The following is a 20,188-nucleotide window of genomic DNA, read 5'->3' as shown; positions in this document are numbered from 1 at the left end:
GCTCTGGTTTCAATTTAATTTGCATGGCTAACTAATAATACTTATTTATAATTCTTTCCTGCTTCCTGTATGTAGATGACATGCCTCTGGATGATAAGAATTATATCCTACTTATTTTTATGTTCCATGATGTGTAATTACTTGACATATAAAGCCCCAGCATATGTTTATTGAATTGAATTAAATGCTATACTAAAATAACTGATGACTCTAGCAGCCCCATAAAACTAACATTTTCCTGTAGTATGTTTTATTGAATTCCCATTATTATCAGTTAAACAGTACCAAAAAATAGAAAATAGAACATTGTTTTTATTTACCCCAAAGTTTTCACAGATATTGGCAGACTGTAAGAAATTTAATCTGTTCTCAATTCCAACAGTGCTGGGAGAGCAGGCAATTTAGATAAAATCCTTCTGCAGTGTTTCCAGTGTCAAGATACTGTTTCATTATATAGACTTACTCTGCACTCTATCCAGGAATCTATGGCAAATGATATAGATAAAGAACTAATGAGACAGGTAAAGTGTAATAAACTTATAAAGCAAAGATTATTTTTGCCTTGTTTGTATTTGTGTGTGAATTGAAGTAAATAGCAAATCTTTGTAAATCCTTGTAATGTTAAATATCATGCAAGCATATACTGTACCCACTGCCATCCCCCCCTTGTGGCCAGAGGGGATCTCAGGGAATTTGCATTTTCATGGTTATCATGCAGGTTTTTCATCTTTTCATGCTTTTTGACTGATTCTTTTTTCCTCTTATGTGAATTGCTCCTTCAAGTCCTTTACCCATTTTTTTAATTGAATTGACTTTTTTGTTGTTGTTTTTTTAGGGCCCCACCTGCAGCGTATGGAAATTTTCAGGCTAGGGGTCGAATCAGAGCTGCATCTGCTGGCCTACACCACAGCCACAACATGGGATCCAGACCAAGTCTGTGACCTACACCGCAGCTCACAGCAATGCCAGATCTTTAACCCACTGAGAAAGGCCGGGAATTGAACCCACATCCTCATAGATACTAGTCTGGTTCGTTTTCACTGAGCCACAATGTGAACTTTTTTTTTTTTCAACTGATCTGTAGGAGTTCTTAAGTGTTGTGCATATTGAATACAAATCCATTGTTATAGAGTTTGCAAATCAATGTCTTTTTCCTGTTCTTGTCTTAACTTTATGGTGTCATTATACAAAGTTTTATTTTAATGAATTTGGATTTATCAACAGTTTCTTTTATGGTATATACTTATTGTATCTTATTTGTAAAATCCTTTGCTATCTTGGAGTTCCCACTGTAGCTCAGTTGGCTAAGGACCCGACATTGTTTCTGTGACGATATAGCTTCCATCCCTGCTCTCACTCAGTGGGTTAAGAATCCAGCCTTGCTGTGGGATAGGTTGCATATGTGGCCCAGATATGGTGTTGCTGTCCCGCAGCACAGGCCACAGCTGCAGCTCCAATTTGACCCCTGGCCCAAAAACTTCCATATGCTGCAGGTATGGCCATAAAAAGGAAAAAAAAAAATCCTTTGCTTTCTTAAAAATGTTCATTTTTTTTCTCTTCAAAATACTTTATAATTTCATTCTTCATGTAAGTTCTTATTGATATATTTTTATTGTGTGAAGAAGGAACCTACTTTTTCATCTTTTTTATATGGGTAGTTAATTGGATTTTTTGTTGTTGTTGTTTTTTCTTTTTAGGGCCGCACCCTCAGCATATCAAGGTTCCCAGGCTAAGGGTTGAATCAGAGCTGTAGCCGATAGCCTACACCACAGCCATAGCAATACCAGATCCAAGCCGCATCTGCGACCTACACCACAGCTCATAGCAACACTGGATCTTTAACCCACTGAGCGAGGCCAGGGATTGAACCACAACCTCATGGTTCCTAGTTGGATTTGTTTCCACTGCGCCATGACGGGAACTCCCTCATTTTTCTTAATACGCCTTTTCTAGTGATTTGGAATGCCACCTCCCAAGTATCAAGCTCTCATATAAATATGAGTCTGTTTCGAGGCTCTTCTGTTCCAATTTTGCCTATTTCTTGTCAATTCCACAATCTTAACTATAAGAACTTTAAAGGAAGCTTTGATATTTGGGCAAACCCCCTCTTGATATTTTTCATAATTATCTTGGCTCATTTCCTATATGTATTTTTAGAATTGGCTGAACAAGTGCTGTGGAAATTCAATACGCAATTTTAAATGGAATTGCATTGAATTTAGAGGTTAATTTGGGGGAAATTATCACATAAGTCCTCTTCATGGAAAGCTAAATAGCGATCCATTTATTTAGTCATCTTCTTCAGTGATTTTCAATAACATTTTATCTTCTTCCCCTAAGTCTTGAACATCTTGTGTTAAAATTTGTTTCTAAGGGAGTTCTCATTGTGGCTCAGTGGTCAACAAACCCGACTAGCATCCATGAGGACGAGGGTTCGATCCCTGGCCTCACTCAGTGGGTTAAGGATCTGGTGTTGCTGTGAGCTATGGTGCAGGTCACAGACATGGCTCAGATCCTGCACTGCTGGGGCTGTGGCATAGGCCAGCAGCTACAGCTCCAAATGGCCTCCTAGCCTGGAAACTTCCATATGCCTCAGATTGCGGCCCTAAAAGACAAGAGAACAAAAAAAATTTTGTTTCTAAGGACTCTACAGTTAAAATAACATTTTAAAAAATTGTTCATTGCTGGTTATTCAATTTAATTTTCAAAAATTTACCAGCAACCTTGCTGAACTCATATAGTTTGAACCCAAATCCACTTTTAGGTTCATTTCTCAGCTTGGTGGTCCCTGGGGTTTGACTTTTCATCCTGCCTCCAAGCCCACAAGCTTCCTTGTTTCCTCCTCCATGTCTGTTGGCTGTTTTCCTCATGCACCCCAATGCTGAAGGACAGTCCTTGAAAGGGCCCGGTGTTGGCAAGCATTCTAGTTCTAGTTCCAGCTGCTTGCCTCACAGGGCTTAAGGGCTCCGCTTCTATCCAACTGTGGGATAGAAAACCGAAGCCCTTAAGTTATTGGAATTTTCCTCTGCCTGTCCTCTCTCCCTACTTCCCCCAGGGATGGCAGCTCCAGCACTTAGCGCTCTAATTTTCAGTTTCCTATCTGTCTGGGGGCACTTGGGAGAGTTCCCTTTTCTGCAGGTTCACCTGTGCTTTTAGAAATGTTTTATTACATGTTATGTGATATTAACAGGCATTTCTAGTAGGAAGGCTATTTCCTTCCCAGAATTGCAACTCTATTATTTTTTATTTTATGGCTGTGCCAGTGGCATATGGAAGTTGCCAGGCCAGGGATTGAATCCAGGCCACAGCAACTGTGGCAATGCTGGATACCCCAAGCCACTGTGCCGGGCTGGAATCAAACCTGCACCTCCTCAGTGACCCAAGACACTGAAGTCAGCTTCCTAACCTACTGCACCACAGCGTGAACTCTCTATCATTATTTTTAATACGACGTTTCCTGCAGGGGGGTTTTTTTGGTTGTTTTTTGTTTGTTTGTTTGTTTTGCTTTTTAGGGCCACACCCGAGGCATATGGAGACTCCCAGGCTGGGGGTCCAATCGGAGCTACAGCTTTTGGCCTACATCACAACCACAGCAACAAGGGATCCGAGCCGTGTCTGACCTGCACCACAGCTCACAGCAATGCCAGATCCTTAACCAACTGAGCGAGGCCTGTGATAGAACCCGAAACCTCATGGTTCCTAGTCGGATTCATTTCTACTGTGCCACGACGGGAACTCCTTCCTGCAGTTTTAATTTTCAGTAAACTTTTTCTATATGCATGTTATATTGGCATGCTAGATTTTATGTGTATACTATCTTACCTTTGATTAGTGCCCTTTGGAAAGTGTGTTTTAAGACATCTGTTTTTTGGTTTATTAAATCATTTGAATGGTAAATTTGAATAAGAAGTTAATAAGCTTTAAAGAATTATGGAAATTTTAACGGCTATTAGTTACCTGTAGGAGTGCTTTATGATCATTGATTCTTTTTTCAACCTAGATTCTCTGCCTTGTAAATGTTAGTCACAATGGTGTGAGTGAATCCGAATTGATGGAACTCTATCCTGAGATGTCCTGGGCTGTCCTGACCTCCCTTATTCACAGTTTACACAAAATGTGTTTGTTGACTTACGGTTGTGGTTTGCTCAAGTTTCAACATCTACAGGTAAATGTTATATTAAGGTTTTTTCACTTATAAATGTCCACATACCATTGCAAATATATTATGCTACAGTACACCACATTATTTTAAATGTTTCAGTTATAAAATTGAAATCTCAAATCTGGCCTTAACAAAAGTTTTTTGCAATGACTTTAGGTTACATATAAACTTTGGCTGATATTACTCTTCTGAAGTCAGTACATTTATGAAATGTCTATTTCATAATAGGTAATTTCCTTCTGAAAGAGAAAAAGTATCATTTTCAATTTTATATTTCGTTGGATTGCTGCTATATTTTATATGTTTTAAGAGCTTGCCTGATGGGAGGGGGAGGGAGTGGGAGGGATCGGGAGCTTGAGCTTATCAGACACAACTTAGAATAGATTTACAAGGAGATCCTGCTGAATAGCATTGAGAACTTTGTCTAGATACTCATGTTGCAACAGAACAAAGGGTGGGGGGAAAAAAAGTAATTGTAATATATACATGTAAAGATAACTTGATCCCCTTGCTGTACAGTGGGAAAATAAAAAAATAATAAAAAATAATAAAAAAATAATAATTTTTTTCTCCTCTTGAAAAAAAAAAAGAGCTTGGGCTCTGTAAGTCACTCTGCCTCAGTTCACAGCCCAGCTCTTCACAGCTTAATGTAACCTTGGGGAAGTTCTCTGAGCCTGGACAGAGGTTTCCAGCTTACTTCAGGGACTGTAAACAGAATTAATTGAGGTGGTGCATAATTAACTGATCCTGGTGAGGTCCTCAGCATGATGTCTAGCATATAGTAAATAATGACTAAGATAATTCTTATCATCCTCAATGCCCTGGCTGATTTATATATGTAAGCAAATGCAAATGAAGTCTTTCGTTTGAATATGCTTTATTATATATGTAGGTGTGGAGTGGTTGTAATATCACAGGCTTATCTTTCTCTTTTATTATATATCATTTAAATATAATTTGCTCTTTTTAGTACTTTTGCAGTCCACATTTCAGATTTTTAATGTATCTACTAAAACTTTGAATTGAACTATATTTTGGGTTCCTACAGGAATTCTCCTGTCAGTTCATCACATAAATATACCCAGAATTTTAAACTATTGTAATGCCATTTCATACAACTATAAAATTGAAATAATTGTAAGTTTTATTTTACAAATTCATAGTTAGATGTACATTGACTTATGGAAAATAGACTGTAATGTTTTTTCTTTCTCTCCGTAGGCTTGGGAAACAGTGAGACTAGAGTACATGGAAGATCCCGCCATTATTTCTTCATACAGGCAGAAGCTAACCAACTATTTCACCATGCAGCTAAGGTACCATAAATGTCTGTGCTGCTGTTCTGAGGCTTCTGCAACACACTCTACCTCTATGTCCTTGTTTCTCTTTCTTGGCATTACTTCATGGATTGAAATTTAAGTATATAAAAATATTAAATCCTCTTCTATGTGGTTAATGTCAAAAGAGCAAAAGGTGATTGTTTGGGTCAATCTTCAGTATTATTCGCTGAAGCTTTAAACTTAAGTGAAATAAATACAGGATCATTTTATTTTATTTTATTCCAGTTAAATAGTTTAAATCTTTTAAAAATATGTGTATATCTGTGTACACACATATACAAATATGTGTATATTTGTGTTCATTGATTTTTTTTTTTATGGTTCAATTTTAAGAAAATACCTCTAGAGTTTGGTCAGTGGTTCTGACTATCACTTTATTTTCATAGTTAAATTGGTAAAGTTTCTGATTTAGACCTAATTTTCTCAGTATCAGATGATACTTAGAGTCAGAGAGAAATCTCAAAGATACATTTTTTTTTTTTTCTTTTTGGGGCTGCACCTGCAGAATATGGATTCTCCCAGGCTAGGTGTTGAATCGGAGCTACTGCTGCCGGCCTACGCCAATGACACAGCAACATCAGATTTGAGCCGCATCTGCAGCCTACACCACAGCCCATGGCAATGCCAGATCCTTAACCTACTGAGCGAAGCCAGGAATCAAACCCTCAACCTCATGGCTCCTAGGCAAAGTCATTTCTGCTGCTCCACGACAGGAACTCTGTCTCAAACATATCTATCTTCAACATTTGTCTGCAGCCTTTCGAAGTGATCTTATGGGAAAGGAATATTGAACATTGTCCCTTCTCTTGTCCTAGTCAGGACCAAGTGACGTGGAGGAGTGCAGATGAGCTGCCTTGGCTTTTCCAGCAGCAGGGAAGTAAACAGAAGTTACACGATTGCCTTCTCAACCTCTTTGTGTCTCAAAACCTCTATAAAAGGTAAGAAACTTATTTGTAGAACACTTTTCCCCAGAAAAACAGATTTAAACAGTTATTCAGTGTAACAAAGAAAAACATTCTTCATTTTAAAACTAGTCCGGTTTCAGTAGCACCTGAACTAGGAAACAATGTGGGAGAAATTTTAAGACACTTTCCAAATTGCCATGAGATTTACTTTTTCCAAGAGGTAAACAAAAGATAGGCTATTGCAGTTTTCATAAAATCAGGGCTGGAATGCTCTTGAGATAGCTTTGTGTCTTAATCTTTCACTGAAGCAGGTTTAAATCCAAACCACCCAGAGAGGCTATTCATGATGTCTGCCTCTCAGGGCCTTCAAATTTTTCAAAGTGTAGCCTTCAAAGCAGACTCTGGGCTCTACATAGAATCTGACTGGTGCTGAGTTTAAAGAAAGGATTACCCTTTTCATAACTGTATTACTGTCTCTTCTGGTGTGCTCAAATTTACCTGTGGCAGAACCACCTTTTCTTACACCAACGTTCTGACCTTTAAGCCCTAGGAAGAGCTTTTTCTGTCTCACCTGGAAATTTAGACCCTCTCATAACATAGCTGCATAATTTGTTTTGCTCTTCGTGAACTCTGTCAAATTTCTTCATTGCTCCTCATAAATTATTGCTAATCTTCATCTCAGTTTTTGATGATTTGTTTGAAATCAGATTCATGCTTTAGTTTACTAGCTTTCCCATTCTACCTAATACCACCTACAGAAGAATAAGCTGACTTTTTCATTAATTCCTTGATGAAAATTCAAAGCAGGCATTCTAACAGTTTGCTTATGTTTCATTATTTTTTTTGATTTCTATCATTTAAAATAATTTTGGGGTGTTCCCATCTTGGCACAGCAGAAACGTATCCAACTAGGAACCATGAGGTTGTGGGTTTGACCCCTGGCCCCGCTCTGTGAGTTAAGGATCTGGTGAGGCCATGAGCTGTGGTGTAGGTCGAAAACGTGGCTTGGATCTGGCATTGCTGTGGCTGGGGTGTAGGCCAGCAGCTGTAGCACCAATTTGACCCCTAGCCTGGGAACCTCCATATGCCATGGGTGTGGCCCTAAAAAGACAAAAGACGAAATAAATAATTTTAAAATAAAATAATTTTGGGGTGAACTCCACAGTTGACTGCATATCATGAAATGTCTATAAAGGAACCTGAGGAAGTTTCCATTGGTGAGTAACAATGATATTAATGAAAACAGCCAACACTATGGAGTTCTTGCCACCATGGTGCCATAATCTCCTCACAGTAACACTTGAGGCAGGTGGTGTCAGGGCCCCTCCTTCTGCAGATGAGGGCGATGAGGTGTCAGAGGTCAGACAGTCTGCTCAGGGTCCCACAGCCAGGGAGCTGTGGTCTCAGATGGCAGGCTGACAGTCCCCGTCTACACCCTTGCCTTACTACACTGGACTTGCCTACTAATAAATTCTCAAGAGCTTGATATGAATTGTGGCGTCTTCACACAATAGTGGGTGTTAAATTCTCTTTGTCATTAAAGTGCTGTTATTTTGAAACAGAGGACACTTTGCTGAGTTGCTGAGTTACTGGCAGTTTGTTGGGAAAGACAAAAGTGCGATGGCAGCAGAATACTTTGATTCCTTGAAACAGTATGAGAAAAACTGTGACGGCGAGGAGAGCATGATTTGCTTGGCTGACCTTTATGAAACTCTGGGGCGATTTCTCAAGGATCTAGGCCTCCTCAGTCAGGTAACGTCAGCAGAGAGTCAGAGACAAAGAGTTTTCTTGCGGGAGTCAGTGCAGCTTTCTTTTGTTGTGCTAATCAGATAGCAGACCTTAGGGCTTTTCTCTCACTTTAATTGACTTTAACCTTTTGTTCCCAGGCTGTTGTGCCTTTGCAGAGGTCTCTAGAAATTCGAGAAACAGCCTTAGATCCAGATCACCCACGAGTGGCTCAGTCCCTGCATCAGCTAGCAAGTGTGTACGTACAGTGGAAGAAGTTTGGCAATGCAGAACAACTGTTTAAACAGGCGTTGGAAATCTCAGAAAATGCCTATGGTGTGGACCATCCACATATTGCTCGTGAACTTGAGGCACTTGCAACTTTGTACCAGAAACAAAATAAGTAAGATTTCTATTGGTAATTATCTGGTATATGACAGGGAGCTATAGTTCTTACTGTACTTACATGGGAGGCTTTGTTTTGTGGCTCTGTACTTTCCCTTATCCTATGGTTTTTTCCCCCTTCTTTTTTCATTTTTTAAAGTTTTATTGAAGTAGAGTTGATTTACAATGTTGTTAATTTCTGCTGTACAACAAAGTGATGCAGCTATACACATATACATATCCATTCTTTTTCAGATTCTTTTCCCATATAAGTTATCACAGAATAGTGAGTAGAGTTCTCTCTGCTATACAGTAGGTCCCAGTGACCAACCATTCCATCCTATATTCTTTGCTTTGCTGGCCATACCCATGGCATATGGAAGTTCTCCAGGCCAGGGATCTAATCCAAGCTGCATCTGCAACCTACATCTCACAGCTTTGGCAACACCAAATCCTTAACCCATTGTGCTGGGCTGGGGATCGAACCCTCACCACTGAGGAGACAAGGCCGGATCCTTAACCTGCTGCACCACAACAATAACTCTGCACCTTATATTCTTTTGAACCCACCATATTCAAATACTATCCTTGCTTTGGGTCTTCATGAGGTAAACAGAAAATTAGAACAAGATTCGGGAGTTCCCATTGTGGCACAGGGAAAACCAATCCAACTAGTATCCATGATGATGCAGGTTCAATCCTTGGCCCCACTCAGTGTGGGTCAGGGATAGAGCGTTGCTGTGAATTGTGGTGTGGGTCACAGACATGGCTGGGATCTTGCTGCTCTGGCTGTAGCATAGGCCAGCAGCTTTAGCTCCAATTCAACCCCTAGCCTGGGAATTTCCATATGCCATGAGTGTGGCCCTAATATTCATCTCTATTTCAAGATGTGTGGAGGAGCAGGGACTTTGGAGTCATATAGTCGGGTTTGAAACCAGACTCCTTCACTGGCTAGCTTTGTAATATTGAATGTGTTACTATACAGGGGCAGCAAGCCATTGCCCACGTGCTTCCAGGGGCCCCTTCCAGAGGCCCCTGTATTGGATGTAGGGGTTGTTGTGGGACACAGCCACATTTTTCTCATTTACGTGTTGTCTGTGATTGCTCCTGTGCTTGAACAGCAGTTTTATAGTTGCAACAGAGACCACATGACCCACAAAGTCTAAAATGTTTACTATCTTACAGAAGAAGTTTGCTGATCCCTAATAAAATAAACCCACCAAATGGCATCTCTTCCTCTATCTGAAATCATTTCTTTTGCTCCATCGTAGGTGATACATATTGGAATTTTTTCTTTTCACTTCTAGAAGTATTTGTCTCACAGAGATATTGTATGAATTTCATGTTTCTATTTGACCAAAAATTAGCCTGTGTGGAAGCCAGTAAAGCAAACTCAAGGTTTGGATTTTCACTTTGTTAGATTCCCCTTTAGAGATTCAAAGTGAATTTAATTAGTTAAAAACAGCTAAATGCAAGCTACTGGGGACTAGATTTGTTTTGTTAGATTTTGTTTTATGAAAGTTTTTGTTATAGTTTTGTTTTTTGTTTTTTCCTTTTGGCTGCATCCACAGCATATGGAAGTTCACAGGCCAGGGATTCAACTGCAGTAACGCTGGATCCTTTAACCCACTCCGCCAGGGACCGGGACCAAACTTGCACCTCCACAGCAACTGGAGCCACCGCAGTCAGAATCTTAATCTGCACCACAACAAGAACTCCACTGTTAAAGATTTTTAATTCCATGTGACTATCACTTCTAGAAATAATGCTGTATTTAATTAGCCAAAGGCGGCTCTACACCAGTGCTTTCATTTCATTGAAGTATGATGCTTTGGACATATGTTTCTTTCATTTGACTTACTTTTTTTTTTTCTTTTAAGATATGAACAAGCTGAACATTTTAGGAAAAAATCTTTTAAAATTCGTCAGAAAGCTACAAGGAGAAAAGGCAACTTGGTAATGAGAGATTTCTTTTGTATTGTGTTTTGAACCAAAAAGGAAAAGAACATCTCTGAATATCCTCGTGTTGATGCATAAACCTCATGTATTTAAGAACTTTGGATTTTAAAACTTCTAGGGAAGTACTGACTAACATTTTCTCATTTATTTATAGTACATATTTAAATATTAGGATTACTGAGAAGTACAAATTTAAAAATTTTTTAAATATATATGGCATTTTAAAATATTTTTAAAATTTTTAAAATATATATGGCAAATAATCATGTTGTACATCTTAAACTTACACATTGTTATATGTCATTTTATCTCAGTAAAGCTGGGGAAAATTTTTTATAATTTTTTTAAAAAATGGAAACTTTAAGTTAATTTGAAGGTTAGATTTTAGAAGATGGACTTAAAAGGTGTTTCAGTTCTTTAAAGGATTGGGAAAGAGAATAAAAGAAATTTAGCAAACATTTTATGTTGGATTCAAATGCCCATAAATTATTATCTTTTTTTTTTTAATTGTTATTTCCCCAATACAATTTTTTTTTTCTGCTCTACAGCATGGTGACCCAGTTACATATACATATATAGATTTTTTTTTTCTCCCATTATCTTGCTCCGTCTTAAGTGACTAGACATAGTTCTCAATGCTAGAAATTATTACTTTTTTTTTTTTTTGCTTTTTCTAGGGCCGCTCCTGCAGCATATGGAGGTTCCCAGGCTAGGGGTCTAATTGGAGCTGTAGCCGCCGGCCTACACCACAGCCACAGCAACAAGGGATCCGAGCCGAGTCTGCGACCTACACCACAGAACTATACCACAGCTCACGGCAACGCTAGATCCTTAACCCACTGAGCAAGGCCAGGATTGAACCCACAACCTCATGGTTCCTCGTCAGATTCATTAACCACTGAGCCATGACAGGAACTCCTAGAAATTATCTTAAGTGCAAAAAAATTTTCGTTTTCTAAGCTGCCCCAATATCTAAATATAGCATATTTGTTTTAACTTAAAATGCTGTGTGCAATTTTATTGAAACATATTTGACATCTAATATTGTATAAATTTAAGATGTACAACATGTTTATTTGATGCATTTATATATTGTAATATGGTTATCGCCATAGCATTAGCTAGCTCTGTCACATCACATAATTATCATTTCTTTTTTGTGGTGGGAATAATTAAGATCTATTTCTTAGCAAGTTTGATGATTACAATACAGTATTATCTATATTTACTATGCTGTACATTTGATTTCTGGGATTTAGTGTCTACTAGTTGCATATGGTCTCTGCAGTTTAAGTACTTGATATTTAAATATTTAGTAGTGGGGTTAATTCTTTTTCCTGATCTTTGTGAAGCTCTTTGGATTCAGTTCACTTTGCTAAAATATCCCACATTTTCACAAAATAATTTTTAATAAATTTAAGAACGTGATGCCAAATAGAAATATGTATATTTTCAGGAATCACTGGATTAATTCAGTATGATACTTAAAATAATTGTAATCTGCTTTAAAAGGAACAAAAGGAGAAAGAATTTTTTGGAAGCCTCGTGTATTATTTCAGAATCAAAGATGGCACTTACTTAATGACTGTTGTGCATTTCTTGTATTTGCTCCAGTATGGATTTGCCCTTCTGCGTAGACGGGCCCTGCAGTTAGAAGAGCTCACGTTAGGTAAGGACACACCTGACAATGCTCGGACCCTCAATGAACTGGGCGTGCTCTACTATCTTCAGAACAACCTGGAGTGAGTACCACTGTGTCAATAACAAAAACAGCTGTCCATTTTGCCTCTTAGATGTAATGCTGTTTTACATTTCTATCAAGTCAAGCTACAAAAACATGGGTAGTGGAGTTCCCATCGTGGCTCAGCGGTTAACAAATCCGACTAAGAACCATGAGGTTGAGGGTTCGATCCGTGGCCTTGCTCAGTGGGTTAAGGATCCAGCAATGCCGTGGGCTGTGGTGTAGGTCACAGACGCGCTCGGATCCTGAGTTACTGTGGCTCTGGTGTAGGCCGGCAGCTGCAGTTCTGATTGGACCCCTAGCCTGGGGAACCTCCACGTACGGTGGGTGCGGCCCTAGACAGAAAGACAAAAAAAAAAAAACCAACAAAAAAACACTGGTAGAAACCACATCAGAGTTCATGTATGATATGTTACAAGCAAGGCCACACTTAAAAACAGTGACATTTTCTCTACTATTTCCTTTCACATTGTTTCTTTAGTAACTAGAAAGTTATTCTGTAGCTTTCCTACTATGTTTTACATGTTTATAAAGAGTGAGTGTGTGTAGATATTGTGCATGAGCTCTCACATAAGAACAAACTTGGCACTAAAGGAGAATAAGGAATAGAGTGTAGGTGGCTGCTAGTTTTATTCTTCAGCTTATTTGGGCATTAAGACTCAAAAAGGCATTAATATTTATGAAAAAGAAGTGCTTTTGAACTTCTTTGTATGTCAGAAAAATGTTAACAAATTTGACACTTTGGATACCACAAAAATACGACAAATATTTATCCTATCCCACTCACAAAGGTTTCTTTTACTCTTAAAAATTATTTAGTTCTAACTCCAATGGGAAAAGGAAAGACTACCAAAATCTTTTGTTTGGCCTAGTAATTTTTAAGATAAAAAAGGGTATTTTTGGAAACTTTTTATTGGTTTGTCTTTTCAGAGAAGTAAAGTGGAGAATTGAGGCAATCATCCAGATACTTGAGGCTCTCACACTATTAGGAAAGCATTTTCGATTTTTTTGGAAAAGGGCAGGAAGAGATGAGGGGTAGGAAAGAGCTTTGGAGCTGAATTCTGCTTTTGAACACTCTTGGTTTTAAGAAGAAAAGTGCTTCAGTTCTCCACCTAAATAGGGCAAAGGGTTCTGACTTCTAGAGAATAAATTGTTCATTTATTTGGGGCTTTTGTTCATAGAACAGCTGAACAGTTTCTGAAGCGGTCCTTGGAGATGAGGGAGCGAGTTCTCGGACCAGATCACCCTGACTGTGCCCAGTCTTTGAATAATCTGGCAGCTCTGTGCAATGAAAAAAAGCAGTATGATAAAGCAGAAGAACTTTATGAAAGAGCCTTAGACATTCGGAGACGAGCATTAGCTCCTGATCACCCTTCTTTAGCTTACACAGTGAAGCATCTTGCAATTCTGTATAAGAAGATGGTAAGTAATCTTAAGTATGCCTACATGTGTGTTATACTAATTGAGCCATAATAGCTATCAGCAAAATAATCTTCTGATGGATTATTTTCTATGAGCTTGTAAATCACAATAATTTTTAACAAATAGCTAAGGATAACATTTAAAAATATTATTTCAGGCTTAACTAAATTAAGGTGCTGATTTTTTTTTAACTTTTTTTTTTTTTTTTTTTGCCATTTTTTGGGCTGCTCCTGAGGCATATGGAGGTTCCCAAGCTAGGGGTTGAATCCAAGCTGTAGCTGCCAGCCTACACCACAGCCACAGCAACACCAGATCTGAGCCTCTTCTGCAACCTGCACCACAGTTCACGGCAACGCCGGACCCTTAAACCCACTGAGCGAGGCCAGGGATCAAACCTGGGTCCTCGTGGATGCTAGTCAGCTTCATTTCCACTGAGCCATAACGGGAATTCCCACTGGTTTAGCTTTTATAAATACATTCTACAGAGTTCCTGTCGTGGCACAGTGGTTAACGAATCTGACTAGGAACCACGAGGTTTCGGGTTCAATCCCTGGCCTTGCTCAGTGGGTTAAGGATCTGGTGTTGCCATGAGCTGCAGTGTAGGTCGCAGACATAGCCTGGATCTCACGTTGCTATGGCTCTGATGTAGGCTGGTGGGTACAGCTCCGATTAGACCCCTAGCCTGGGAATCTCCGTATGCTGCAGGAGTGGCCCTAGAAAAGACAAAAAAAGACAAAAAAACCCATTCTAAATACAAATGCATTCATCAGCATTCTGATTAGAACTTATTCTCCTTTTACATTTCAGAAGTTCTAAGATTCAACCAGGATTAAGTTTGCTGTGCTAACCTACCATAAACAATAACCAATCACCCATCTATCCTGGCTGAAGGAGGAGTCTCTGTGGCTGATTAAATGACTATTTTAATTGCTCTTTCTTTTCTTTGCCTGCAAATAATGTAACCATTCTTTAACCATAGGGTTCTAGCCTGAGTAATGTTTGGAATTTTTATAGCTGTTCTCAAAAAAGAAAAAAAAAATGCTTTCATTTATTGCAGTTACAGTTATATATACTGACTTAGACTTTGTGAGACCCTTGCTGGTCCTCCTAACACTGAAAGTTGATGTTTTACTATGAAGGATCCATTGTTGCTCTTTCTGCATAACTTTCAAGTAAAAAAGAAATTATTAGAAAACTCTGGAAAGGATTTGGTAGAAAGTGAGTTTTTATTTTGATGTTATCTCTAAATTTTGTATAGTAGTGAACATACTTTGGCACATTTTTACTTCATCAGAAACCATAATAATGGGTAATCCTAAAGGACTTTCTGAATTATCAAAGAAAATGTTTTTATATTCAATATAACTTTGCTTACATATTCTGTTAGATTTTAGTTATCTATAAACTTAACCATTAAACTGGGAGGAAATGCTTCTGAACTTGTTTTCCTCAAAATTACTTTTTAATCTAAAATTGTATTTATGGAACAAGCTCTGATCAGAAAGTATTTATTGCTTTAATATTTTTGTTAGATTTCATTTTTGTTTTTTAGGGGAAACTTGACAAAGCTGTACCTCTGTATGAGCTGGCTGTTGAAATTCGGCAGAAATCCTTTGGTCCAAAGCACCCTAGTGTAGCTACTGCCTTGGTGAACTTAGCTGTTCTTTATAGCCAAATGGTAAGTTCCCACACTTTAACTCTGTATAAATGGATAGTTTTAAGGTATGAAATGTAGGCAAACAACACAGTAAAAATAAAGGACATTTAAGGTTATCTACTAATGTCCTCTTTAGTATTTGAGAAATTATTAGTATTTGTACGATAGTTCCTTCCTCTTAGTATAAAACACTGAGTGTTTAGCTCACTGCATGGGCTTAGTTTTTTAAATTTCAGAGACTCCCTACATCTAATATTCTCTACATGTAATATTCTTCTTAAGTGGTGACACTGGCCTATGATGGGTGAGAAACAGGCATGGTACCCTCTGGGCAATAAAGAAACAAGTCTGTGCTTATATAATTGGAATGTCAGTGGTTACCAAGCCAGGTCTAAACCTAGGTTTCTGACTTTTTTTTTCCCTCTTTAGGGCTGCACCTGCAGCACATGGACGTTCCCGGGCTGGGGTCGAATCAGAGCTGCAGCTGCCGACCTACCCCACAGCTACAGCAATGCTGGACCCTTAGCCCACTGAGCAAGGCCAAGAATTGGACCCATATCATCATGGACACTATGTCAGGTTCTTAATCTGCTGAGCCACAATGGGAACTCTCTGACTTTCTATTACAGTGCTTCTTCCATTATGATTTATTCATAAATTAGTCTCTTTATCCACATATTATAGAAGGATATTAACTTTTTAAAAGTACTTACTCAGCTTAGTCTAATAATTAATAGTAAAATTACTATAGTCAGTTATATTACAGTAAATTAATAGGACTTTTAGAAACCCAGTGTGTTCAAGTAAGCACTGTTTCTTTTCTTTTAATAAGAAAAAGCACATTGAAGCCTTGCCGTTATATGAAAGAGCATTAAAGATTTACGAAGATAGCCTGGGTCGAATGCATCCTCGAGTTGGAGAAACATTAAAAAATTTAGCTGTGCTTAGGTAAGAGTTTTTCACTTTCAGCCAAAAACTCCTTTTATTTTTTTCCAAAGTTTTATTGAAATATAGTTGATTTACAATGTTGTGACAATTTCTACTGTACAACAAAGTGATTCAGTTATACATGTACACACATGGAATCCCTTTAGAAATCTTTGACTCATCATAGAACAACACAGAATATTTATTGCTAATATGCTTTTTCTTGAAGTGGGAGGGGTTGTTTTTGGTTGATCTACTTCGAGATACTGAAATAATATCTAAAAGCAGTGTATCATGGCAAATAGAGAAGAATGGTTTACATCTGCAGCTCTCTGGCTCTGGGGGTAATATAGGCAATTTACTGTCCTCAGAGCTGATTTACCATTGAGTACATGCTGACTTTTGCATCATGTTTATCTCAGGATGTTAACTTCCCTTAGCATTACAACTTGGTCTGAATGATGCACTGACAGAAAGGACAAGAGTTTGGGTGTTCTGTTTTACTGGTCTGCCTGAATGATTGCACTGAAGAAAATAGCAGTTATTCACAACTTGTTTTTCTGTATCCTGTAAGGTTATTTAGAATTATTAAAAGGTTATAGTCTCATTTTGAGGTGTTGTTGTTTTTTTTTTCTCTTAAAGCTATGAAGAAGGGGATTTTGAAAAAGCTGCTGAACTATACAAAAGGGCAATGGAAATAAAAGAGGCAGAAACGTCACTCTTGGGTGGAAAAGCTCCTTCCCGACACTCATCAAGTGGAGACACCTTTAGCTTAAAAACCCATTCTCCTAATACTTTTCTTCATCAAGGACAAAGGTAATAGCAGCAATTATAATTCATTGCAAGTGCACCTTAGGATAAAATAATTAAACATTTGGAACATTGGAATTTAAAATTTACAAAGACTGCTTTTAAGAAAACTTATTTTTACTTTGTGTATTTAACTGCTATTTTATGAAATTTTATTGGGACTACATTGAAGTTTGAGTCATGATTTTTCTATTTTAGTTATTTAAAAGAAATAACTTTCCTATAGTATGGGAACCAAGTATGTAGACACGTGAGAATCATAAGATGACCTGAAGAGTGGATCATGGAGAGGAGACTGGTCTGTTCTACAAGAGCTGGCAAAGCAGCTAAGACACGAGACTCAACAATTCCATGCATCTCCTCATCTCTCAAAGCTACTTTAGCCTTATGGTTTCTCATCTTGCTTTTGAGCAGCAGTCTGGCCCAGCTCTCTACCTCAAAGAAACATTTCAAGGAATAAAGGGATAATCTTTTTTGTTTTTTTTTGGTTTTGTCTTTTTAGTGCTGCACCCGCAGCATATGGAGGTTCCCAGGCTTGGAAGGTCGAATCAGAGCTTTAGCTACTGGCCTATGGCACAGCCACAGCAATGCCAGATCCAGGCCGCATCTGTGACCTACACCACAGCTCACGGCAATACCAGGTCCTTAACCCACTGAGCAAGGTCAGGAATCAAACCTGTGTCCTCATGGATACTAGTCAGATTCGTTTCCCCTGAATCACAACGGGAACTCCAAAGGGATAAGGTTTATGGGAAGGTGTCTTCTTTTTAGGAATATCTGACTGCTGCATTTGTTTTATTCTACCTTTTCCTTGAGCAAATTAGGCCAAGCTCTCTGCTTTCCATGCTCTCTACAGTATATATTCTTTTACTGCGTAGAATATACCTGCACAATATGACGTCATTAATGCAGTAACAGATCAAGCTCTTTTGCATTTTTCTGACTTTTCCCAAAATATGGACATGACCTTTTTTCTTAAATGACCTAAACCTATCTCTCTTATCTCAAACTCAAATTGGCCATTTTATACGAAAATTAAATATTTTTACAGACTTTATAAATATTGCCCATTTGGGATATTGTTTTGTAACATTTATGTATTTATATATAATAAAATCTTTAATTTTAATACTTGGTAATTACTGATTCCAACATGTATTAATTGTAAAGGTGAAAGATGCGATAACTGTATTTCACTGTTTTAAAATAGAAGTGCAATTTCAAATTCTCTTTTTCCCACTCCATTTCATACAAGAGGGTCATATTTACATAGTTAAGAAACATGTTGAACATCCAGGTCATTACAAAAAAACCTGGATGTTGTCAATATTTCCTGACTAGTCCTCTCAACTTGAGTAGTCTGCTCAACTTGGAGTCAATCCAGTGATGCCACAGGATTTTGTTAATGTTCTCTAAGGTTTGGCTACTCAAAGTGGTCCATAAACCAGGATCATAAGCACCACCTAGGAGCTTATTAAAAATTCAGAGTCTCGAGCCTCTTCCCAGACCTAATGAATCAGAATCTACAATCTAGCTAGATCCCCAGGTGATTCATATGCACTTAAGTTTGAGAAACAGTGGTATAATTCTAAGGCGCTAGAGTAGTAGTGACTTAAGTGAGGAAGGATCTTACAAAATGAGCATCATTCTTCTCCCTTTTGGGAGAAGTTCAAGAAGAAAAAAGGAAGATTAAAATATAATTGTAACACATCTTCCTGGGTTTACCAGCCATGAAAGGCACAAAGTAACTGAATTCACAAATATACCAGACATTGATTTTAGAATTAATCTTTTATGGTATTAATAATATACTTATGGTGGTATAAGTAGTTTAACACATTATAAGTAACATATTAAGTTTAAACGCTTTAAACTGTAGGAAATAATCTGAGATTTACATTCAAGAGGAACCTTGAAAAAGGAAAACCTAGCAAAAGGGTAATATGCATTTTTTTTCTTTGTTCCTACAAAATTTGAACTTGAAAAACATACAGAAAATGAAAACATATTATTCAAAGTGATTTTATGGTAAATTATTATAGTTTTCAGAAAGTTTAAATATAATTTTAAGACTATATTTTGATCTTACTAATTATACTACCAACTCAAATATTTTCATGTAGAATGCCTATGTAAAAAGATAAAAATAGCTTAGATAGACATTTGTTTGTATTTGAAGTTTTCATATAGGAATATTATGTGCACATTAATATACACCTTTCACAATGAAAGTGGTAGCTCTCAGACAACTATAAATCTGAATTGGTGGGCTCCAAATCATGGTAGTTATAATTAATTTTCATTCATTGATACTTTACAGAAAGAAATATTTTTTAAAAATATGCAATGGGGGGGGGTCAAAGCTTCATTAATATTCTTAAATGTTTACTACCTTTTTGGGTTGGTCAATGTGTAGGTATTCAGGGAATATTTTTACATAAAGAAACCCATAATATATATATATTTTTTACTACATAAAACATTTGTGTAGTACCACAAATTAACTTCCCATTAACAATTAAAAAAGGATTAAAGTTAAGCATATCATTTGATATACTGTAATTTAGAGCTTTGTGTTAAGGCAATTTGGGGAGTGTGTTTCCATCGTTCATATTAGAAACAATAGTGTTACAAATCTGGTCAAGCACTATGAGTTTATTTAGTAATGTAAATTCAGTGATGATTAATTTCCTAGTCAACTGCCTAAATATACAAGTTTTCATGGCGTACAAACTGTCAAGAGAGCACTCTAGGTTGCAAAAGATACTTGTTGCCAGATTTTTTCTGCTAAAATAATAACTTTAATGGAAGATATCAGACAAAAAAAAATCAGGTAAGATTTGGTACAGTATCGGGCACCAGCAGGGTGCAGTGCCGAATTAAGAACAGAGAAAGTTCTTTAGAAGACAGTAGGTTCAGCTATTTTAATTATTTTATTTTCATTTATTTTATTTTATATTTATATATATTTTTAATTTATTTTCTTTCTTTTTAGCTGTTCCATGGCATATGGAGTTCCTGGGCCAGGGATCGAACATGAGCCACAGCTGTGATCAACAACACAGGATCTTTAACCCACTGTGCTGGGCTGGGGATCAAACCTGTGTCCCAGTGCTGCAGAGGTGCCACCAATCCTGTTTTGCCACAGCAGGAACT

General features: G+C 37.6%; 1 protein-coding gene across 5 annotated transcripts in view; it reads left to right on the top strand.

Annotated features, from left to right (window-relative positions):
• The window catches only part of NPHP3 (nephrocystin 3), a 56,682-nt gene that overhangs the window by 23,856 nt on the left and 12,638 nt on the right, over positions 1–20,188 (top strand). For 2 of the 5 annotated variants that reach the window (XM_047782734.1, XM_047782757.1), the window contains 12 exons: positions 383–521; positions 4,001–4,165; positions 5,384–5,478; positions 6,318–6,440; positions 7,970–8,159; positions 8,294–8,535; positions 10,397–10,472; positions 12,090–12,217; positions 13,398–13,638; positions 15,191–15,316; positions 16,128–16,243; positions 16,865–17,038. In XM_047782734.1, coding sequence (XP_047638690.1) covers positions 383–521; positions 4,001–4,165; positions 5,384–5,478; positions 6,318–6,440; positions 7,970–8,159; positions 8,294–8,535; positions 10,397–10,472; positions 12,090–12,217; positions 13,398–13,638; positions 15,191–15,316; positions 16,128–16,243; positions 16,865–17,038 — 1,815 coding nt within the window. Of the gene's footprint in view, positions 1–382; positions 522–4,000; positions 4,166–5,383; positions 5,479–6,317; positions 6,441–7,969; positions 8,160–8,293; positions 8,536–10,396; positions 10,473–12,089; positions 12,218–13,397; positions 13,639–15,170; positions 15,317–16,127; positions 16,244–16,864; positions 17,118–17,230; positions 17,590–20,188 lie in introns of those variants that run through there. The other 3 variants (XM_047782744.1, XM_047782748.1, XM_047782754.1) reach the window with 3 other exon arrangements.

Source organism: Phacochoerus africanus, chromosome 1 (genome assembly GCF_016906955.1).
Source record: "Phacochoerus africanus isolate WHEZ1 chromosome 1, ROS_Pafr_v1, whole genome shotgun sequence".
Lineage (NCBI taxonomy): Eukaryota > Metazoa > Chordata > Mammalia > Artiodactyla > Suidae > Phacochoerus > Phacochoerus africanus.
Note: the sequence above shows the minus strand (reverse complement) of the source record. Positions and strands in the feature narration are given on the sequence as shown.